Source organism: Callithrix jacchus, chromosome 20 (assembly GCF_049354715.1).
Source record: "Callithrix jacchus isolate 240 chromosome 20, calJac240_pri, whole genome shotgun sequence".
NCBI lineage: Eukaryota > Metazoa > Chordata > Mammalia > Primates > Cebidae > Callithrix > Callithrix jacchus.
The window spans coordinates 4,484,485-4,508,934 of NC_133521.1; the positions used below are offsets into that span (position 1 = coordinate 4,484,485).

At 42.4% G+C, this 24,450-nt stretch overlaps 2 protein-coding genes across 8 annotated transcripts in view; one reads left to right on the forward strand and one right to left on the reverse strand.

Annotated features, from left to right (window-relative positions):
• The window catches only part of C20H16orf87 (chromosome 20 C16orf87 homolog), a 38,224-nt gene extending 30,406 nt beyond the window's left edge, over positions 1 to 7,818 (reverse strand). For all 3 annotated transcript variants that reach the window (XM_035281733.3, XM_035281732.3, XM_078358162.1), the window contains exons 1-2: positions 7,492 to 7,818; positions 1,113 to 1,209 (exon numbers count right to left, since the gene is read on the reverse strand). In XM_035281733.3, coding sequence (XP_035137624.1) covers positions 1,113 to 1,209; positions 7,492 to 7,557 — 163 coding nt within the window. In that variant the 5' untranslated portion in view covers positions 7,558 to 7,818. The remainder of the gene's footprint in view (positions 1 to 1,112; positions 1,210 to 7,491) is intronic.
• LOC144580579 (uncharacterized) overlaps positions 7,431 to 24,450 on the forward strand; it is a 45,248-nt gene continuing 28,228 nt past the window's right edge. For all 5 annotated transcript variants that reach the window (XM_078358158.1, XM_078358157.1, XM_078358161.1 and 2 more), the window contains exons 1-2: positions 7,431 to 7,950; positions 21,441 to 21,643. In XM_078358158.1, coding sequence (XP_078214284.1) covers positions 7,556 to 7,950; positions 21,441 to 21,525 — 480 coding nt within the window. In that variant the 5' untranslated portion in view covers positions 7,431 to 7,555 and the 3' untranslated portion in view covers positions 21,526 to 21,643. The remainder of the gene's footprint in view (positions 7,951 to 21,440; positions 21,644 to 24,450) is intronic.

The following is a 24,450-nucleotide window of genomic DNA, read 5'->3' on the forward strand; positions in this document are numbered from 1 at the left end:
ACAGCAATAAATCTGTCTAAACAGTAGATTCAATGCTTTGTGTCCAAGGCTTGGAACAGTGTCTAGCATACAGCAGGTGCTCAGTATGTACTTGTAATCAACCTACTCTTACCTCAAGGTCACCTCTGTATGAAAGTCTGGTTTTAGTCAAGAATAAGTAACAAAGTTCTATCTTTTAATATTAATAAATCTGTCCACTGAATAAATCCAATTTGTCTATGTTAATGGAAAAGTAACAAGTTCAAACAAAGTCATTTTTTGGATATCTTCAGTCAGGTAACTGTAAAATATAGCCAACATGTCTAAAAAACATTATTCATACCAAAACCAAGTTATATTTTTCCACAGACACTAGTTTAAAAAAAAAATAAAACTTTAAAGTTGCTGCAAATTTTACCAGCATTATGAGAGAAAAAACTCAAATGTCCATCAATAAGAGAATGGATAAACAAATTTCCATACAAAGAGTCCTACTAAGCAACAAAAAGGAATGAACTCTTACTGGTACATACAACATGGCTGAATCCTAAATATTTACACTTATTGAAAGAAGCCAGGCAAAAAAAGAGTACATACTGTACGATTCCATGTATATGAACAGTGACAGAAAGCAGATCTGTGGCTACCTGGGGTAGGGGTATCAGGAAGGAAGGATTCCAAGGGGGAACTAGGACACTTTTGAAATTGATGAACATTCATAATATTGATTGTGATGATTGGTTGGTTGGTATAGGTATACATCAAAACCTATTAAACCGTGCACTTCAAATAAATCCAACTGACTCAATGTCAATTATTACTTAAGCTATTTTTTAAAAAGGGTTTTATTTAATGTCAGATCAGGTCACTCCCCTGCTAAAACCCTTCAGTGGTTTTCCACCTTCAAAAATAAATTTGTTACAAGCATTATCAGTATTATAAGGGACTTAACACTTAAACAGAATGCACATGAAACCAATATCATAAACTAATTCCAACAGCTAAGAAAAGCCAAAGACACTTTAATAGACTTAAATTTTTAACTTCAACAAAAAATGTAAATACTAAATTCACAAAAATTAACTTTACATTTCTACATCAAAAAGCTAAAAACGTTTTAAACTCACAATTACCTGTAGAAGGTGGTGATTTCTCTGAGTGTTTTGCATTTAAAAGTTTTCTGCTAATAAATATGTAACCACAGGGACATGACTTACACGCAACAGGAACCTATAGGGGAAAAAAACATATATTATTACTATTTTTCAGTGTCTACGTGGTCTCCTCAAATGAATGATAAATTAACTGAAGTAGTAATCACGTGTTTATTTAAACCCCAACTCCTTACAACAAATTATCTGAGGTATCATATCATATAGATATTCACATTCTTCTAGTGCTTAACAAAACCATGAGTACTGTACCGTATCAGTAAATGCATATTAAATATGCACTGATATGAGTGACCAATAGAAAACTGTAATAGGGTCAGAGCAAAGGGGAAGTATGTGGAAAAAATGGTAGCATTTCCGAAAATATTAGTTTGACAGCATTTTATGGTATAGAACAAATTTGAAAAGAGTGAGTGGGTAGGAAGTCATTAAAGTAATCCTGGTATAAGATTATGAAGAACCAAGTAAAATAGTGAGAATGGAAATGGAAAAAAGGTAGATCTGCCAGAGTTTCAAAGGCAGGAAAAACAAAGGCCCAAAGTGATGACTGGTGATAAAGTGGGAAGAAGTGAAAATAACTCAGAGTTGTAACGTGAGAGGAAAAGACACCAACTACCACTGACAAAAAAGAATAAATAATAATTTACAGCAACCAGTTTTTCCTTAAATTGTTATGGGTACACTGGTACAGACATGCAATTCGAACAATCACATCATGGAAAATAGGGTATTCATCCCCTCAATCATTTATCCTGTGTGTTACAAACAATCTATACTGTTTTCGTTATTTTTAAATGTATAAGTAAATTATCACTGACTATAGGGCTGGGCACAGTGGCTCACACCTATAATCCCAACACTTTGGGAGGCTGAGGCAGCTGGATCACTTGAGGTCAGGAGTTCGAGACTAGCCTGACCAACATGGTGAAATCCCATCTCTATTTAAAAAAATAGAAAATTAGCCTGGCCTTGTAGCACATGCCTGTAATCCCAGCTATTTCGGAGGCTGAGTGGGGAGAATCATTTGAACCTGGGAGGCAGAAGATTCAGTGAGCCAAGATCACAAGATTGCGCTACAGCCTGGGCAACAAGAGTGAGACTCTGTCTCAAAAAAAAAAAAGTTATTATTAACTACAGTCCCCTGTTGTGCTACCAAATATTAGGTCTTATTCTTTCTAACAATAACCACTTTGAATGGCAACAGTATACTAACATAAAAAAAGAGAATGTAGGAGACAGTAGGAATTTAGATCCAGAATCTTATAGTCTCAGTTCCAGGAATTACTTTGGACAAGGTATTTTATATCTTCAAGCTTCTGTTTCCAAATCTGCAAAATAAGCAAACTTCCAAATTTGCTTTCTCTACTCCAGGCCTATAACTATTTTTTAAGCCAAGTGCTACTGAAAATCACTGAAAAGATTTTTTAGTTTTCCCCATAATCGTTTCACCTATATCAAAGTTAACGATCCTTGGAATCAACATATGTTCACCAAAAGTCTGAAACTAATCTCGATGAATATTTACAGAATAATTACAGTAAGACAACTGCAATTCTTTTTGTAAGATAAATTCCTCCATTTGGCAGTTGTTCTGCTAATGTAAAAACTGAGTTAAAATTATGACACTTTCTATCTATGTATGGACAGAATGTCTCATGTTATAGAATATAAATACTTGATCTAATTAAGCTAAATTGAAATTTTGGCAGAAGAATTCCTTCTCTATATAAAAACACTGAACAACAGATCTCTAGTTTGTATTTTGTTAAAAATAACAAAGAAATCCACAAAAATAATCAAACTCCAGATTTGCCTAACAGCTTGCTTTTGTAAAAATGTGATAGCCAGGCGCAGTGGCTCACGTCTGTAATCCCAACACTTTGGGAGGCCGAGGCCTGAGCTCAGGAGTTCAAAACCAGCCTGGGCAATACAATGAAACCCCATATCTACTAAAATACAAAAAAATTAGCCGGGCATGATGACGTGTGCCTGTAGTCCCAACTACTCAGAAGGCTAAGGCAAGAGAATTGCTTGAACCCAGGAGGCAGAGATTATGGTGAGCCAAGATCAGGACACTGCACTCCAGCCTGGGCGACAGAGTAACACTGTCTCCAAAAATAAATAAATTAATTAAAATGTGATGAGATCCATTCAAATCATGACAAAAAAATGTTACTTTTTTTTTTTTAACAGTGTAAATCTGCCTAAAATAGATGTTTGCCATTTTTTCAGATTTCATATCTTCATAGAAACCAAGCTCAGGCCGGGCGTGGTGGTTCAAGCCTGTAATCCCAGCACTTTGGGAGGCCCAGGTGGGTGGATCACGAGGTCAACAGATCGAGATCATCCTGGTCAACATGGTGAAACTCCATCTCTACTAAAAATACAAAAAATTAGCTGGACATGGTGGCGCGTGCCTGTAATCCCAGCTACTCAGGAGGCTGAGGCAGGAGAATTGCCTGAACCCAGGAGGCGGAGGTTGCAGTGAGCCGAGATGGCGCCATTGCACTCCGGCCTGGGTAACAAGAGCGAAACTCCGTCTCAAAAAAAAAAAAAAGAAACCAAGCTCAAAGGCACTGACTCATTTCCTTTACACCTAAACGTATTATTAAGGGCATCCACAGTAATGTAAATTGTTTTAAATTAATGCTACCCAAGATACACAAAAGCATGTTCTTGCTCAACAGCTCCTTTCCTAATCAGCAAGCATTTTCTTCCAGCTACTGGAACTCAATAAATTTGAATTTAGGTCTCAGTCTCTTCCAAAAAACATCATATCAACCCACATCCAGAATTAACAGTGTTGCAGTTAGATGAGAAATGTACATTTGGTTTTGGGACCCACAATGTACAAACATTGACTAACTGAATTGATAGGCTGATTTTCATCTACAAATGCAAGTGTTTTATGCTCAATAAACCTTTATGTATCTGAGTTAATTCACTCTATAGTCCTGTTTTAAATAAAAAGTTCCTTCCCCACGACCTCTGCCCTGGAAACAAAAAATAAACACACCTCCACCACCTCCACCACCACCACCACCACCACCTTAGACCCTGTAAAAAGAATTATGAAATAGGGTGGACAGCTTCAATAATATTAACCTCATTACATTAATTATAGCTTAATTTAGATTTTAAACAAACACACTAAGGTTTCTTTAAATTTCAGTTGATAATACTAAACATAACGGTCATAAAATTCTAACGTTATGAAATACACTTTCAGGATTTTAAAAGGAAAGAAAATATTCAAAGTATTGTTTACTGATAGTTTACTGGGCATTAATTCACTTCTTGAAAAATGATTTAGGTTGTTCTTATGTTCTACAAGTAAAACAGATTTTTAAACTCTGCAAAAAAAAAATCTGGACCTACAGTGTTTCACTGATGTTTTTTAAAAGCTCTAAAATAATTACATTACAGATAACTCATTTATATTCTTTACTGTTGAAAGAACCAAAAGAACTTATGCCAGACATATTTGCTATACATCACAAAAAATTTCCATTAAATTTTTAAAAATTGCTTTTTTTTTAATGAAGGCAAAAACAGAAGCATACACAAAAGATACCAGAAAACTGACAAGAATCTTGAGTATTACTGCACACAAAATGGCTCAATAATTTTGAGTGATTGATGAATACGAAACCCCTTGAAAATGAAAAGCACTGTGGTTTAAGCTGTTTCAGAACGATATTTTCAATAGAAGCCTGCAAAGAAAATGTTTCCAAGACCCTGAAAATCTAGCTTTTTCTTGTTTGCTGATCTCTACCAGTTTTTCAAACTCACACACACAGCGTAAGTAAATCTAGTCAACTAGGGAAATATCACATTTAAAGATTTTACATTTATGTTTATAAAGTATATCTAAATTCTAATTTTAATGTTTTTTAAGCAACTTAGAATCATAGCAGTATTCTAATGTTTAAAAAATGGCTTTCTTGATTATAATCATATTCTGGTTTATAACTAAAAGAAGCTGGTACTTTAAAATAATTAGAAAGCTAAAATTAACCCATTATTTCTTCACATCAGGGTCATATCACCAATATGTTATCGTCATCTAAGTATTTGGAATAAAGGACAAAACAAATCGACTCATTAAATTATGTGCTAGCTTGCTATAGACAGAATTATGGGTCCTCCCCCTACCCAAATTTGTATATTGAAGCCCTAACCGCAACGTGATGGTATTTGGAGATGGGGCCTTTGAGAGGTAATTAGGTTTAGATTAAATCATGAGGGTGGGGCCTCATGATGTGATTAGTGCCCTTTTAAGAAAAGGGAGAAAGCTTGACCCTCTCACTGCCTGTGAGGACAGTAAGATGATAGCCATCTGTAAGCCAAGAGGAGAGCCCTTACCAGAACATAATCGTGCTTGCATCTTGGACTTCCAGCCTCTAGAACTGTGAAAAAATAAATTTCTATTGTTTAAGCCACAGTCCATGGTATTTTCTTATGGCAGCCAAAGCTGAGTAAGCTGATTTTATAAGAAAGAATATATATGGGGGAGGGGGTGTATAACAAAATGAATATGATCTCTCCAAATAAAATGCTGATCTTGTTTTGTTGAACAGTTTTTCAGAAACTCCTATAAGTTTATTATCCTTTGTTCTTTTATATAAAAATAGCCATAAAAAATTGGCTATTTTTTCCCAAAAGGTTGCTTTATGTCAATTAGAACAAGGTCAGGATTTGCAAATACTTGTGCCTTACAGAAACTGGAATGCATAAGGCATACCATATAAACCTTATACTTCTACACAATTAACTGGAATAACTGGAAATGATTCAAACACTGAAATAATCTCCTGCAAAGAGTCATATCACAAAGTCCAATTTTGTCCAAATTTAAGAAATTTAGTTTAGTAGTAAGAATGAAAGTAACTAATGATGAAAGCAAACTGTTTTTACACTGCATACTAGTATAGCTCCTATACAGTACAAAGTCCAATTTTGTCCAAATTTAAGAAATTTAGTTTAGTAGTAAGAATGAAAGTAACTAATGATGAAAGTAAACTGTTTTTACACTGCATACTAGTATAGCTCCTATACAGTATTTCTTGCACAACCTTTTTCTGATCAGCGCTTTACTACAGCCCATAAAGGATACTTAATAAAACATGTCACATGTTTTCTGTTAGATTTGATCAACCTACAAGAATTCTCCTTGAAAAATGCACTAAAGTCAGCTTTTTAAAAAATCTCCAGCCATTTCAAATTACTCTTAATTTAAAAAAAAAAAAAAAAAGGGAGGGGAAGAGAGAAAGGTAGTCATTTTGAAAAAATTCACTCAGTGGAAAAGGAAAAAACACACACAGATCTACATGTTGGTAACAAATGAGGGCCTTACGAATGGTTTTAATTGAAGGAGTTTTAACTCATTAGATGGTAAGGCTTAAAGGACTGTCTATTATTCCGGTAAAGAAATGAGACACGCTTCAACACAGGAACACTGAAATGAGATGTTTTAAATCACAACTATTACACCATGAACTAAGGGTAGAAAGGAACCGTTTCAAATTCAAGAGGCCGGACAGACAGACAAAGATATATAGATATAGATACAGACAGACAGAGATAAAGATGTGGATGCAGACAGGCTAAATTTGTAACAGCGGAACTGCGAGGGGTGGGGAAGTAACGAGGGCCCCAAAATGAAAGGCTTAAATGGGGGCCTTTTTCACTCATGAACCATTAAAAACAATGTAAAGGCACGATTCGCGATCACACGACAAAAATATAATAAATACATTAAGAGGGGAAAAATAATCTCCAAATCTGGCAAAACTCAAAATCATTACACGCGGTCGCCTTTGTCCCACTCAGGCGCCCGCCCCGGTTGCGGAGAGGCCGTTTTGGGGGAACCCCGCACTCGTCGGAACCGGGAACAAAGCCGCCCAGGCGGCAAGAGGGGCTCTCGAAGCCAGGGCCTGGCCTCCGAGGCGGGCGCGCGACGCACTCTTGCCCGGGCTGCGGCCCGCAGGCTCCCACCGCTGTCACAGTCGCCTGCTAGACAAGTCCCGGGCTCCAGACAGCCTCCGGGTGCGCCCACCACAGGCGCGCTCCCCCGGCGGCCGAGACATAGCCGGAGGGGCTCGGTCGTCTGGCCGCCGCCAGGTGGGCACTGACGGGCCGCGGCCCCGGGCTCTTCTCAGGAAACCCCCCGGCGCAGCCCCACCAGCCCCGGACCCCCCCCCCCCGCCGCCGCCGCCGCCGCCGCCGCAGCAGCCGCCGGGCTTCAGGACCTGCCCACCGCTCGGCCGCCGGAAGCCCGCTGAGGCCGCCCCTCCACAGACACGGCCGCCCGCCTGCGCGCCTGGCTCCCGGCGCCCACCTGTTGGTCGCACTCGGGGCATGATTTGGTGGCCATCTTCACTTTCTTGGCTCGAGTTGCAGACATGCTCCTCTCCCCCAGCGGCTGCAGCGACGGCTTGGGCTCCTCCCCTTGCACTCCCGCAGCCCGGCCTCCGCCCGCCCCGTCCTCGCGGACCTCGCCAAGCCTCCGGTGGGTGCGCGCGCGCTTGCGCGAGCTCGCGCGGTACCTGCGCGCCAAGGGGGCGGGGCGGGGCGGGGCGGCAGCCGGCGGCTCCTCGGGACCTCGACACGCGCTCCCACCGCGGCTTGCGACCCACAGCCCGCCCTGGAGCTCGCCCGGAGTCTCACGAGAGGACTGTCTGGACCGCCCCGGCACGGCAGTGGCCACGCCTCCTCTCGGCCTAGCTGACTACGATGGGGCAGGGCCTGGGCGGGACTCGGTAGTAACGGGCGTCGAGCTCGACCAACGAATGCACAGGTAGGGCGGGCCGCGGTGCTGGGCACGCCTCCTTCCCATAGAAGGAGAACTTGGGAGGGGGAATGAATGGTGAATGGATCCTCGCATCTAATAAACTTCAGTAAATGTTACCAAGGCTAATCATTGAGGAATTACGAGACACATTTTATAAGAGCACTGGACCCAGCAGCAGAGTGAAAATTTATTTATTCATTCAATATCTAATTGCCTAGGTCCCACTGTCAGGAAAATTTTAACAAAATGCAGTGTCAGTCTTCAAGGAGCAGTCCAGCTGTGTAGACCAGTGCTACTCACAATCATGATGAGGGATCGGTTGTTTTTCCTTTTTCCAATCTGTCCGTGACTGATACTTAACATTAAAAATAAATTAGTCGAGGCCAGGAGCAGTGGCTCACTCCTATAATCTCAGCGCTTTGGGAAGCCAAGGCGGGCGAATCACTTAAGCCCAGGAGGCAGGGAGCAACATAGCGATACCCCCATCTCTATAAAAAATGAAATATTTTTAAAAATTAGCCAAGCGTGGTGGCCCATGTCTGGAGTCCTAGCTAGCAGGGAGGCTGAGGTGGGAGGATCGCTTGAGACCATGAGGTTGAGGCTTCATTCAATGAGCCGAGATTGCAGCCACTGCACTCTAGCCTAAGTGACAAAGTGAGGCCCTGTACCCCCCCACCCCCACCCCCACCCCCGCAAAAAAAAAAAAAAAAAAAGGGCTGCCTGGGCGCAGTGGCTCACGCCTGTAATCCCAACATTTTGGGAGGCCGAGGCAGGTGGATCATCTGAGCTCGGGGGTTGGAGACAAGCCTGGCCAACATGGTGAAGCCCCGTCTCTCCTAAAAATACAAAAATTAGTCACGTGTGATGGCACACGTCTGTAATCCCAGCTATTTGGGAGGCTGAGGCACAAGAATCACTTGAACCTGGGAGACAGAGGTTGCAGTGAGCTGAGATCACGCTACTGCACTCCAGGCTGGGTGACAGAGCAAGACACCGTTTCAAAAAAAAGAAAAGAAAAAATTACAGAAAAATGAAATTTAAAAACATGCAAAATGTAAGCTTACTTTTAAATATTTAATTTGACAGACATAAAGTTACACGTAATAAACAATCAGAATAAATAGAAAGAAAATAAATTAGAAACTGCACATTTTGCTTAGAGAAAATTTACCAATATGTGTTTCTTACAGAGACTGGCTATTCCACTGATAACTTTTTTTTTTTTTGAGGTGGAGTTTTGCTCTTGTTGCCCAGACTGGAGTGCAATGGCACGATCTCAGCTCACTGCAACCCCTCCCAGGTTCAAGAGATTCTCCTGCCTAAGCCTCCCAAGTAGCTGGGATTACAGGCATGAGCCACCATGCTCAGCTAATTTTGTATTTTTAGTAGAGATGGGTTTTCTCCATGTTAGTCTGGCTGGTCTCAAACTCCCGACCTCAGGTGATCCACCTGCCTCCGCCTCCCAAAGTGCTGGGATTACAGGTGTGAGCCACCTCGACCAGCCAATAACTTTGTATTCCACAATTGTTAACTAAAGCAGTTATGAGTTACAATTTTACATAGTAAATGCCTATAAGCACACTCTATATGAATAACAGATATATAAATGTTTAAAGCTTTTAATGTGAAACCCACGAGATTGCTTCCTGTTTGGTCAATTAAAGGCATACCTTGGAGATACTGGGGGTTCAGTTCTAGACCATTGCAAAAAAGAGAGCCACACTCAAATTTTTGGTTTCCTTGTACATATAATAAATATGTTTCTACTACACTGTAATATATTAAAAGCACAATAGCATTATGTCTAAAAAACAGGTGTACACACCTTGATGTTAAAATTTGGCTAAAAATCCTGGGTAACATGGTGAAACCTGTCTCTGCAAAAAATTTAAAAATTAGCCAGGTGGTGACAGCACATGTCTGTAGTCCCAGCTACTCAAGAGGTTGAGGAAGAGGATCCACTGAGCCCAGCAGATCAAGGCTGCAGTGAACCATTGCACTCCAGCCTGAGTGACAGAAAGAAACCCTGTCTCAGAAAGAAAAAAAAAAAAAACATGGAGCTAATCCTCTCAAACCCTGCCACTGCTTTATCAACTAATATTTTAAATCCTTTGTTGCCATTCAGTCATGTTCACAGAATCTTCTCTAAGAGATTCCATCTCAAAAAGCTACTTTCTTGGCTCCTCCATAGGAAGTAACTCCTCATTTGTTCAAGTTTTATCATGAGATTGCAGCATTAATCCCAGCACTTTGGGAGGCCAAGGCAGGAGGATTGCTTGAGCTCAGGAGTTTGAGACCAACCTGGGCAACTTGGTGAAACCTCATCTTCACACACACAAAAATACAAATATTAGATGGACACAATGTACACCTGTAGTCCCAGCTACTTGGGATGCTGAGGTGGGAGGATTGCTTTAGCCCAGGAGGTCAAAGCTGTAGTGAACCACAGTCGTGCCACTGCACTCCAGCCTGGGCAACAGAGTGAGACCCTGTCTCCAAAAAAAAAAAAAAAAAAAAAAGACAGGGAGACAGGGAAAGAGAGAGAGAGAAAGAGAGATATTGCAGCAATTTAGTCACATCTTCAGGCTTTACTTCTAATTCTGGTTGTCTTGCTATGTGTCCCACATTTGCAGTTACATCCTCCAGTGAAGTCTTGAACACCTCAAAGTTACAATCCATGAGGGTTGTAATCAACTCCTCTCAAGCTTCAATTAATGTTGATATTTTGATTTGTTTCCTTGAGTCATGAATGTGCTTAATGCCATCTAAAATGGTGAATCATTTCCAGAAGGTTTGCAATTGACTTTGCCCAGATCCATCAAAGGAATTGCTATCTATGGTAGCGATAGCCTTACAAAATGTATTTCTGAAATAATAAGACTTGATAGTCGAAATTCCTCCTTAATCCATAAGCTACAGAATGGATTAGCAGGCATGAAAATAATGTTAATTTCTTAAGCCTCCATCAGAGCCATTAGGTGACCAGGTGCATTGTCAATGAGTAATAATATTTTGAAAAGAATTTTTTTTCCAGGTGATAGGTCTCATTTATTCCATTTATAGAGTATATATAGGCAGAGTAGTTTTAACATGTTTCTTAAGAGCCCTAGGATTTGGGGAATGCTAAATGATCACTGACTTCAGCTTAAAGTCATCAGCTGCACTTGCCCTTAACGAGACAGTCAGCCTGTCCATTGAAGCTTTGAAGACAGGCATTGCCTCTCCAGCTATGAAAGTCCTAGATAGCATATTCTTCCAATAGAAGGCTGTTTCATCTACGATGAAAATCTGTTGTTCAATGTAGCGACCTGTACTAATGAAATAGCTAGATCTTTTGGATAACTTGCTGCAGCTTCTACATCAGCACTTGCTTCCGCACCTTGTACTTTTACATTATGGAAATGGCTCCTTCCTTTCTGGCTTTGATACCTAAAAAAAAAAAAAGGAAATGGCTCCTTCCTTCCTTCCTTCCTTCCTTCCTTCCTTCCTTCCTTCCTTCTTCCTTCCTTCCTTCCTTTCTTCCTTCCTTCTTTCTTTCAACGAGTCTCACTCTTTGGCCAGGCTGGAGTGAAGTGGCATGATCTTAGCTCACTGCAACCTCTGCCTCACAAAGTTCAAGCAATTCTCCTGCCTCAGCCTCCTGAGTAGTGGGGATTACAGGTGCCACCATGCCCAGCTAATTTTTGTATTTTTAGTAGAGACAGGGTTTCACCATGTTTGCCAGGCTGGTCTCAAACTCCTGATCTCTGGTGATCCACCCTCCTTGGCCTCCCAAAGTTCTAGGATTACAGGTGTGAGCCACTGCACCTGGCCAAGATAGCTTATTTATTTAAACCTCAAGAACCAACCTCTGCTAGCTTCAAACTTTTCATCTGTAGTCTTCTCTAGAATTGAAGAGAGTTAGGGACTTGATCTGGATTAGGCTTTGACTTAAGGGATTATTGTGGCTGTTATGATCTTTTATCCAGACTACTAAAACTTTCTTCATATTAGCAGTACAACTGTTTTTCATCCTCATCATTTGCATGTTCACTGAAGTAGCTCCTTCAAGACTTTCTTTGCATTCACAACTTGGTTATCTATTTATCCCACAGTATAATAGTTAAATTTTAAATTATCTTTGGTGGAAAAATGGATTTTAGATCCATGGTTTTCCTAAGGAGGGATTTTCTTTTGAGGGAAAATAAAATTCAAACTGTTCTATCACATTTGTGAAATGTTTAATTATACCATTCACAGAGGTGCAATGTCAAGTTCATTGCCTCTTTAATAATTACCGTTAAAACATGGAACATATCAGGAGGCTGAGGCAGGAGAATTGCCTAAACCCAGGAGGCGGAGGTTGCAGTGAGCCGAGATCACTCCATTGCACTCCAGCCTGAGTAACAAGAGTGAAACTCCGTCTCAAAAAGAAAAAAAACATGGAACATATTATAATAATATGTAAAAGCACTGTTCTTTCAAGTTTCTAACTTAAATTTGCATCCCTCAATCATAATTACCAGGGAAAAATATGCTGCCTTCTTTACTTGCACTAAAATTTTAAGATCCAAAAATTCTGCACAGAATACTAGCCAACCATCTTCAGCAACAGTTTAAAGGAATTATACATTATGATCAAGGAGGATTTATTTCTGTAATGCAGGAATTATTAAATATACAAAAATTGATCAAAGTAATATCCACATTAATAGAATGAAAGAAAAAATGACCTGACCTTTCTGAGACAAGGTCTCACTCTGTCGCCCAAGCTAAAGTGCAGTGGCTTGATCTTGGTTCACTGGAACCTCCGCCTCTTGGGCTCAAGTGATCCTCCTTCCTCAAACTCCCAAGTAGCTGGAATTACAAGCATGCACCACCACAATCAGCTAATGAAATGACCATTTTGATTGATGCAGAAAAAGCATTTGACAAAATTCAACACCCTTGCATGATAAAAAAAAAAAAAAGCACTCAATAACAGAAAACAAATGTTGGTGTGGATATGCATATGGAGAAACTAGAACCCTTGTGCATTGCTCATGGGAATGTAAAATCGTGCAGTTGCTGTGGAAATGAAGCCTGGAGGTTCCTGAAAAAATTAAACATAGAATTACCATTTGAGGCCTGGTGTGGTGGCTCACACCTGTAATCCCAGCACTTTGGGAGGTGGAGGCAGGCACATCACTTGAGATCAGAAGTTTGAGACAAGCCTGGCCGACATGGTGAAACCCTGTCTCTACTAAAAATACAAAAATTAGCCAGGCATGGTAGCATCTTCCTGTAATCCTAGCTACTTGGAAGACTGACGCATGAGAATCACTTTAAGCCAGGAGGCAGAGGTTGCAGTGAGCCGAGATTGTGCCACTGCACTCCAGCTTGGGCAACAGAGCAAGACTATCTCAAAAAAAAAAAAAGAAAAGAAAAGAATTACCATTTGATCTAGCAATTCCACTTCTAGGCATGTACACAAAAGAACTAAAAGCCAATACTCAAGCAGATATTTGTATGCCAATGTTGACAGTGCATTATTCACCATAGCCAAAAGGTAGAAACAACCCAAATGTCCATTCACAGATAAATGAACAAACAAAATATGTTCATACAGTCATGCACCACATAACATCATTCCAGACTACACATTTGACAGTGAACCCATGAGATTATAATACCATATATATATTTTTTTGAGATGGAGTTTCGCTCTTGTTACCCAGGCTGGAGTGCAACGGCGCCATTCAGCTCACCGCAACCTCCGCCTCCTGGGTTCAAGCAATTCTCCTGCCTCAGCCTCCTGAGTAGCTGGGACTACAGGCACGGGCCACCATGCCCAGCTAATTTTTGTATTTTTAGTAGAGACGGGGTTTCATCATGTTGACCAGGATGGTCTCGATCTCTTGACCTTGTGATCCACCCGCCTCGGCCTCCCAAAGTGCTGGGATTATAGTCGTGAGCACCGCACCCGGCCCATAATACCATATTTTTACAGTACCTTTTCTATGTTTAGATACATAAATACCATTGTGTTACAATTACCTACAATATTTAATATAGTAAAGCGCTATACAGGTTTGTAGCCTAGGAGCAATAACACCACATAGTCTACATGTATAGTAGGCTATACCATCCAGGCTTGTATAATACACTCTACAATGTTCATACAATAATGAACTCACCTAATGGCACCTTTTCAGAACACTTCCCCATCATTAAGTGACTTATTACTGTGCATACAACAGAGTATTATTTAGCCATAAAGAGAAAGGAAATTCTGACAACACAACATGAATAAACCTCAAAGACAGGATGCTAAGTGAAATAATCCAGACACAGAATAACAAATATTGTATGATTTCACTTAGATGAGAGACCTAGCGTCATGAAGTTCATAGAGACTGAAAGTAGAACAGTGATTGTCAGGGCCTAGAGGAAGAAGGGAAGGGAGAATTATTGTTTAATGAGTACAGAGTCTCAGTGTGGGATGATGAAAATGTTCTGGCAATGGACGCTGGCGATGGTTGCACAAGGACATCAGTGTACTTAATGACACTAAACTGTACATTTTTAAACAGCTAAATGGCAAATTGTATGTTATGTATATTTTATCACAATTAAAAAGAAAAAAATATTCAATAAGCTAGGAAGACAAGGAAACTTCCTCAACATGTTAAAGGCCATATATGAAAAGCCCACAGCTAACATCATAGTCAATAGTGAAAGGCTGAAAGCTTTTCCCTTAAGATCAGGAACAAGACACGGATGCCTGGTTTCACTTCTACTCCACATAGTATTAGAAGTTCTAGCAGAGGAAATTAGGCAAGGAAAAGAAACCAGAGGTATCCAAATTAGAAAAGAGGAAGTTGGCTGGGTACAGTGGCTCAGGCCTATAATCCCAGCCCTTTGAAAGGCCCCGGTGAGCAGATCACATGAGGTCAGGAGTCCGAGAACAGCCTGGCCAACATGGTGAAACCCATCTCTACTAAATATACAAAAATTAGCCAGGCATGGTGGCACATGCCTGTAGTCACAGCTACTCAGGAAGCTGTGGTAGGAGAACTACTTGAACCCAGGAGACAGAAATTGCTGTGAGCCAAGATCACACCACTGCACTCCAGCCTGGGGCCACAAAGCAAGACTCAGTCTCAAAAAAAAAAAGAAGAAGTCAAATGTTAGGGTCATTAAAATTCTGAAGATATTAGAAAAATGAGCAATCTGATTGACCAATCCTTGTCTTTAAAAGTTGGCACCTGGCTGGGCACAGTGACTCACACCTGTAATCCCAGTATTTTAGGAGGCCAAGGCAAGTGGATCACGAGGTCAAGAGATCGAGACTATCCTGCCAACATGGTGAAACCCCATTTCTACTAAAAATACAAAAAGTAGTTGGTCATGGTGGTGCGCACCTGTAATCCCAGCTACTCAGGAGGCTGAGGCAGGGGAATCGCTTGAACCCAGGAGGCAGAGGTTGCAGTGAGCCAAGTTTGTGCCACTGTACTCTAGCCTGGCAACAGAGTGAGACTCCATCTCAAAAAAAAAAAAAAAAAAAGTTGGCAGAAAACTGACACACACTCATAATCCCAAGCTACTCAGGAGGCTCAAGGCAGGAGGATGACTTGAATCCAGGAGTTTCAGACCAGCTTGAGAAATACAGCGAGACCCCATTTCAGAAAAAAAAAAAAAAGTTGATATCTCAAAATTGTACTGGAAGTTCTAGCCAGGGCAATTAGACAAGAAAATGAAATAACAGACATCTAGATTGGAAAGGAAGAAGCAAAACTATCTCTATTTGCAGATGACTTTGTCTTATATGTAGAAAATACTAAGAAATCAATCTCAAAATTATTAGAATGAATAAATGAGTTCAGCTAAGTTGTAGGACACAATATACAAATATCAAATTTATTTCTATACACTTGGAATCAACAATATGATAATGAAATTAATTCCATTTTATAATGTCATCAAAAAGAATAAAATACTTAGGAGTAAAACAAAAATGTGTAAAACTTATACTCTGAAAACTACAAGACATTGTTGAAAGGAATTAAAGGTCTAAATATATGAAAAGATATCCTGACCAGGCACAATGACTCATACCTATAATCCTAGCACTTTGAGAGGCTGAGGTGGTTGGATCACTTGAGCCCAGAAGTTTGAGACCAGCCTGGGCAACATGGCGAGACCCTGTCTCTATTTTTTATTTATTTATTTATTTATTGAAAAAATAAGATATCCCATGTTCCTGGATTGGAGGTCTTAATATTAAAATGGTAATATTCTCCAAATTGATTTGCTGATGAACACAATCTCCATCAAAATTCAGCCGGTTTCTCTGTAGAAATTGGCAATATGGTCCCAAAATTCGTACAGAAATCCAGGGACTCTGAATTTTTTCCCTGAGCAACCTTGAACAAGAAGAATGAAACACTCTTGAAAAAGAAGTACAAAACTGGAAGACTCACACTTCCAGATTTTAAACCTATAAAGCTACGTAACAAGCCAGTGCAGTACTAGCAGAAGCATAGACATATAGATCTATGGAATAGAGCTGAGTGTCCAAAAACAAACCACAAAAAGCATAGAAGAAGCCAGCCTCTGATCTCTTGATCAAACTGACTTCACTCACATACTTAATATCTTGGCAGACTGGAATCAACCAGGCTCCTCTCCCTCTCCACACATAGACTTAGGGTCTTGCCATATGGTCTCTCCTTTTACACAGTCAAACCTCTTCTGTGGCAGTTCAGGGCTCTAATAACAAATATTCCAGAGACCAGGGTGGAAGCTGCAAGGCTTTTATGGGCTCAGAAGTCATGGAGAACCGGCTGGGCGCAGTGGCTCACACCTGTAATCCCAGCAGTTTGGGAGGCCAAGGCTGGTGGATCACCTGAGGCCAGGAGTCTGAGACTAGCCTGGCCAACATGGAGAAACCCTGTCTTTACTAAAAACACAAAAAATTAGCTGGGCGTGGTGGCTCATGCCTGTAATCCCAGCTATTCAGGAGCCTGAGGCAGGAGAATCACTTGAACTCAAGAGTTGGAGGTTGGAGTGAGCAGAGATCATGCCATTATACTCTAGTCTGGACAACAAGAGTGAAACTCCATCTCAAAAACAGAAAAAAAAAAAAAAGGTCATGGAGAATCGCTCCCACTGAGTTCTGTTAGTAACACAGGGCTAGGCCATATTTACTGGCCTGGTGGAAGAGAACTACACAGAGACATGCAGTCGATTCTTATTATTTGCAGTAGTTGTGTTCTGGAAAATCTCTGCGAACACCGAATTAGCAAATTCTGACCATTGTTCCCAGGGAAAATACAGGATTTGTTTCCTGCAAGCCTCTGGTCATGTTTTTCTCAAGAGATTCATTCAGAACCTTAGTCTATGTGTACTTCTGTTTAAAAACACATTAGTTAACGTATATTGTTCATTCATTAACATAGAACTCATGGCCAGCAGCACAACAATTTGTGCCTGAAGCTTCTCCAACACACGTATTTTTTCTGTAAAGCACATCAGACTTCTCGAACCTTGGAACATGAGGCAGCACTTCAGCACTGTGCTTGGAGGTGTTTTTTGTTTGTTTTTTGAAATGGAGTCTTGCTCTTATTACTCAGGCTGTAGTGAAGCAGTGCGATCTTGGCTTACTGCAACCTCTACCTCTGGGATTCGTGCAATTCCTTGGAGGCCATTGTAGACAGCAAAATCACTAACAAGCCCCACTCCCTTAAAAGTGTCACTAAATAGACCATAAAATGAGACTTTTGTTTACAGTATGAGAGTCAAAACAAGAGGCAAAGCATCAACTTTGACCACTGCTGGGAATGGGCGTGTCAGTCAGCTCATTTTTTTGCTACTCTGAACATGTCCATGAAATGACCTCAAAAGCGCTTCAAGTATTGATTTTGGGATTTCAAATAAATTTTAGTGAGTAGGCTAATTTGCAAATATAGTAGCATCCATGAATAATGAGGATCCATAAATAATAAAGATATCAGGACTTGCTACAAGCTACTATGGTATACAATAGCAATCGTTTATGATCACCTTCCATATTATCACCTAATAAAAAGAATAATCTCAAATTTAATGCATTCACTTTTACATAATTCACAATTTTTACTATATGCCTAAGTGCAGTGTTTACTTCAGTTGACTTTTTTTCATAGCATGACTTTCTTAAGGAAAGATTCAGTGTTTTCACTCACATTTTGATCTTTGCTCCTTAAACTGGTTACCTACTCTAGAGTATTTTATGTTGCAGCTGTGCCATCTAAGCCTACGTCTCCACAGTTCTAAAGCTCCACACCACATTTGTTGACAATATCAGAGCTAGTTGTGTTTGTGGCCAGAGAAGCAGGAAAACAATTCTTTTCTTTTTTTTTTTTTTCTTTGAGACGGAGTTTCGCTCTTGTTACCCAGGTGGGAGTGCAATGGTGCGATCTCGGCTCACCACAACCTCCGCCTCCTGGGTTCAGGCAATTCTCCTGCCTCAGCCTCCCAAGTAGCTGGGACTACAGGCACACGCCACCATGCCCAGCTAATTTTTGTATTTTAGTAGAGACAGGATTTCACCATGTTGACCAGGTTGGTCTACAATCTCTTGACCTCATGATCCACCTGCCTGGGCCTCCCAAAGTGCTGGGATTACAGGCTTGAGCCACCGCGCCCGGCCAACAATTATTTTCTTTGTATCACCTTCATGTTCAAACTGCACATCTTAGCAGTATCTCAGCATGCATTACGTTGCAATGAAAAATACTTTGCTAGCTTCCTTTGTTCTAGTATTCTTTGTTGTTGTTGGTTTTTTTTTTTTTTTTTCAGTTGGAGGCTTGCTCTGTCACCCAGGCTAGAGTGCAGCGGCATGATCCCAGCTCACTACAACCTCTGCCTCCTGGGTTCAAGTGATTCTCCTGCCTCAGCCTCCCAAGTAGCTGGGACTACAGGGGTGCACCACTGCGCCCAGCTAATTTTTTTGGTTTTTTAGTAGAGACAGGGTTTCACCATGTTGGCCAGGCTGGTTTTGAATGCCTGACCTCAAGTGATCTGCCTGCCTCGGCCTCCCAAAGTGCTGAGATTACAGGCGTGAGCCCCCATGCCTGGCCTTGTTCTATTATTCTTGCCACAGTTTCACACAATATTGTGTGATGGGAGGATCACTTGAACCTGGGAGGTTGAGGCTGCAGTGAGCTGTGACCATGCCACTGTACTCCAGCCTGGGTGCCAGAGCCAAGCCTGTCCCCCTCCACCAGCCCCGCCCTCCACCAAAAAAAAGGCTGAGAGTAAGGTTGCAATTACTTTCACGACCAAGTCTTAAAAGTCTCAAACCATCATGTGTGCTATATTCTATTTATTAGAGGTGAGTCAAGTCCAGCCCACATTTCAAGCAAATATCTTTGTTATCTATAATTTTATTTACTTATTTTTGAGATGGAGTTTTGTTCTTGTTGCCCAGGCTGGAGTGAAATGGTGCAATCTCGGCTCACTGCAACCTCCTTCTCCTGGGTTCAAGCGATTCTCCTGCCTCAAACTCCAGAGTAGCTGGAATTACAGGTGCCCACCACCGCTCCCGGCTAATTTTTGTATTTTTAGTAGAGACAGGGTTTCACCATGTTGGCCAGGCTGGTCTCAAACTCCTGACCTCAGGTGATCCACCCACCTCGGCCTCCCAAAGTGCTGGGATTACAGGCATGAGCCACTTCACACAGCCTATCTTATAGTTTTAGTGCAACTTTATAAGAAGCCGAGATGACTGTAATGTTTATGTGGAAAATATTGAATGTATATCTCTATTGGCTCTAACAATAGCTTTATATAGATATAATTCACATACCACTTAAAGTGTGCAATTCAGTTTTTAGTATATTCACAGAGTTATGTAACTATCGCCACTGTTTAATTCCCAGATATTGTCATCCCTGCAAAATGAAACCTTATACCCAATAGCAGCCACTTGTCATTCTCTATTCTCAGCCCCTAGCTGACTAATCTATTAATACATTCTGCCTCTTTGGATCTGCCTCTTTTGGTCATTTCCTATTCCTTTGTGTTTGGTTTCTTTCATTTAGCATATGTTTTCAAGGTTTACTATGTCATAGCACCTATCAGTACTTCATTCCTTTTTATGGCTGAATAATATTCCATTGTATGGCTATACCACATTTTATTTATCCATTCATCAGTTGATGTACATTTGGATTGTTTCCACTTTTTTTTTTCAGGCCAAAACTGCAGTTTATTTCAGCATCAGCGCTATCTTAGTAATTGAAAAAATAAACTCTAGCAAGGGTGATAGAAGTCTCCACAGCACAGCCAAGGGCTCACCAGGCAGCCAACGTCAGGGGTACATTGCAGGCACTGCCTTAGCAATAAGTTAGGAAGCAGCAGGGCTGGTGGTGGGTGCATGCTGAGCAGGTATGAGGCCATCGGTGGCCTGGCCCTCAATAAGCAGCTTCATGATGCCCACCCGCATCCAGGTCCACCTCCTAGAAGGCCAGGCGGTCAGCGTTGGAGACTTCGAAAACCCCTCCCACCTCAGTCACATCCACACCATCCATGCCTCACTTCTGAAGTCACAGCCTCTTTTTCTTTTTTTTTTTTTTCTTTTTTGAGACCAAGTCTCACCGTATCACCCAGACTGGAATGCAATGGTGCGATCTTGGCTAACTGCAAACTGCCTCCCGGGTTCAAGCGATTCTCGAGTCTCAGCCTCCCAGTAGCTGGGATTACAGGCATCCACCACCACGCCCGGCTAATTTTTGTATTTTTAGTACAGACGGGGTTTTACCTTGTTGGCCAAGCTGGTTTCGAACTCCGGACCTCAAGTGATCTGCTCGTCTCGGCCTCCCAAAGAGCTGGGATTACAGGCGTGAGCCACAGCGCCCAGCGCGAAGTCACAGCCTTTTTTATTTTTATTTATTTATTTATTTATTTTTTTTGAGGCAGAGTCTCACTCCATCACCAGGCGCCAGGCTGGAGTGCAGTGGCGCGACCTCGTCTCACTGCAACCTCCACCTCCCGGGTTCATGCAATTCTCCTGCCTCAGCCTCCCAAGTAGCTGGGACTACAGGCGTGCGCCACCACACCCAGCTAATTTTTTTTGCATTTATAGTAGAGATGGGGTTTCACCATGTTGGCCAGGATGGTCTCGATCTCTTGACCTCGATCCGCCCGCCTTGGCCTCCCAAAGTGCTGGGATTACAGGCGTGAGCCACAGTGCCCGACCAGTCACAGCCTTTTAAGCACCTCCGAGAACTTCTCGTGCTTGCCCCCGTAAGACGGCCTGATGTGCACACCTGCCCACAGTCCTGTGCCCAGGTTAGGAGGTCAGGTGAGGATGGCGCTCAGGTGAGGTTCCACATTAACTCGTCGTTCCTAGACTTGAAAGTTTCAATCCGGGGAAAGCCGGGGCAGAAGCAGTAAACGCCTCCTTCGTGTTGCTCCCCTGCTGCATGGAGATGACCCACAGATGGTCCTCGTCTCCTGCCCACACCAGGAAGGTCTTACTGTCCTTTTGCCAGATGCAACGGGCTTCGAGCCAGGCCATGCCCGAGACCAGCAACAGTGGCGGCACCGGCTCGTGGAAGAGGAAGTGGCTGTCAATGAGCTGCTGTTGCTCCTCCGCATCCGTCCAGCTCTTATCCGGGCCCTCCAGGTCGCGGTCCAGGCTCGAGGGCATCCACCGCGGGTCCCAGCGGAGGCAAAAGCCACGTCCTTGTGCACGGTGAGCTCAGCAGAGTTGAGGCCAGATGGCCGCCGCCCAGCTGCTTGTTGGTGTTGAGCTGGGTCTTATGCTCATCACTGGGCTGGTAGTGCCGTGCAGGCCCGCCAGTATGGGGCCAAAGAGATCCTTGAACAAGTCGTCGGACTCCTAGTTACCCGCCACGCGGCCTTCGGCCCTGAGTACGAGTGGCCCAGGCTGTCCACACGGGTCTAGATGGCGTCTCCAGCGCTAAGCCACTCCTGGCGCGCAGCTCCGCGATCAGCTGGGGCAGCGCCTTGGCCACTGGGTCGTGGTGGCAGCTCAGGTCGGGAAACTAGTTCTCCACCCGGAAGCATAGCTTCAGCACTCCGCGGTTGTAGGAGAGGGCGTGATGGGCATTCGGTCTGTCCGCAGCTCTGCGCGTGGCCACTTTTTAACCATTTAAATAATTCTGCTGTCAACATTCATATGTACACTTTTCTCATGAGTATATTTTTAGTGTTAGAATTGTGGGATCATATGGTGACTCTATTTTATTTTTTTTCCAGGCTGGAGTGCAGTGGGCACGATCTGGGCCCACTGCAACTTCTGCCTCCCGGAGGAGAGAATTGTTCAAGCAATTCTCCTGCCTCAGCCTCCCCAGTACCTGGGATTACAGGAGCCCGCCACAACACCCAGCTAATGTTTGTATTATTTTAGTAGAGACGAGGTTTTACCATGTTGGTCAGGCGGTCTCAAACTCCTGACCTCAAGCGATCCACCGGCCTTGGCCTCCCAGAGTGCTGGGATTACAGGTGTCAGCTACGGCGCCCAGCCTTTATTTTTAAATTTTTAAAGATACCTGTTTTCCAAAGGAGCTGCCCTACTTTTCTGTTTTCTCTTTAGCGATCTTTCTTTTGAAAGATTATTTTGGTTTTGAATTTATTTATTTGTGTTTTAATGTAAATATTTAAGTTTTCATCCTTTCATTGTTAGTCAGTATATCTTCACAAATAACATCTTCTATGCTCTTCTGTTTTTTGTTTTTGTTTTTTGTGTTTGTTTCTTTTTTCTGAAACAGAGTCTTGCTCTGTCACCCAGGCTGGAGGGCAGTGGCACCATCAGCTCACTGCAACCTCTGCCTCCTGGATTCAAGCAATTCTCCTGCCTCAGCCTACTGAGTAGCTGGGATTTACAGGCGCCCACCACCACGCCCAGTTAATTTTTGTATTTTTAGTAGAGACAAGAGTTTGCTATGTTGGCCAGGCTGTTCTCGAACTCCTGATCTCAAATGATCCACCCATTTTGGCCTCCCAAAGTGCTGGGATTACAGGCCTGAGCCACCGTGCCCCACTCTGAGCTCTTGACTTTACTTTTTGGCTTTCTCTAAAAACCAAAAATGTGGTCGGGTGTGGTGGCTCATGCCTTGAATCCCAGTCCTGTGGGAGACCAAAGTGGGCAGATTGTTTGAGCTCAGGAGTTCGAGACCGGCTTGGGCAACATGACAAAACCCCATCTCAACAAAAATTAGCTGCCGGGCGTGGTGGGACCCACCTGTAGCCCAAGCTACTCAGGAGGCTGAGGTAGAAGAATGACCTGAGACTAGGGAGGTTGAGGCTGCAGTGAGCTGTGACTGTGCCACTGCACTCCTGCCTTGGTGACAGATTGAGAACCTGTCTCAGGAAAAACAACACAACAAAATACTGAAAAAACAAAAATGATGAAGTTTGTTTTGCCAGTTTGGTGAAAAATAAATGAAACAAATTTTAATTCCTTAATTTAGGTAATAAGATTAAACCATGTATATGTATTTTAAAGGCCTATTTTAAAAATTAGATGATTATTAGGGGCAGCTTAATTAGGTGCCTGGCCCAGAGTCTCTCAGAAGGGAGTTGTAAATTGAGCTGTTGGCCAGGGCTGAGCATCTGAAGGCTTGACGGGAGGTAGGGGATGTGCTTCCAAGATGGCAACCGCCCCTGGCTATTGGCAAGAGGCCTCATCTCTTGCCAGATGGACCTACGTGTCTACAGGGATGCCATAATGTCCTTGTGACATGTCAGGTGACTTCCCTCCCAGATGAAGTGATTCAAGAGAGAGGCCCACTTTGGGAGGCCCAGGAGGGTGGATCATTTTAGCCCAGGAGTTGGAGAACAGCCTGGGCAATACAGTGAAACCCTGCCTCCGAAAGAAAAAAAAAAAAAAAAAAAACAGAACAGAAAGAAAAGAAAAATTAGCCAGGTGTGGTAGTGCATGCCTGTAGTCCCAGCTGCATGAAAGGCTGAGATCGGAGGATTACTTGAATCTAGGAGGTTGAGGCTGTGGTGAGCTGTGATCATGCTACTGCACTCCAGCCTGGGTGACAGAGTGAGAGCCTGTCCCCATTCCCAGGCTCCCCGACAACCAAAAAAAGAAAAAAAAGGCTGAGAGTAAGGTTGCAATTACTTTCACAGCCAAGAGATGGGACTTCAGGGTCCCACTGACCCGGAGAAAAATGAGACAAATCTGTATAGGTCATCTATCCTTGACCTGAAGACAGAAAGAAAGAACAGGATGAGTACCGGAAGAGTCCACTTTTACTGTTTTTTGATGCTATTTCTAACTTTGCTCAAGATCCTTCATACATGCTATTAAAGTGACTGCAGGCACTTCTAATCTCAGAATATGCAATTAGACCTGGCAGGAGGTTCTTTTTTTTTTTTGAGATGGAGTTTTGCTCTTGTTACCCAGGCTAGAGTGCAATGGTGTGATCTCAGCTCACTGCAGCCTCTACCTCCTGGGTTCAAGCAGTTATCCTGCCTCAGCCTCCCGAGTAGCTGGGACTACAGGCGCACGCCACCATGCCCAGCTAA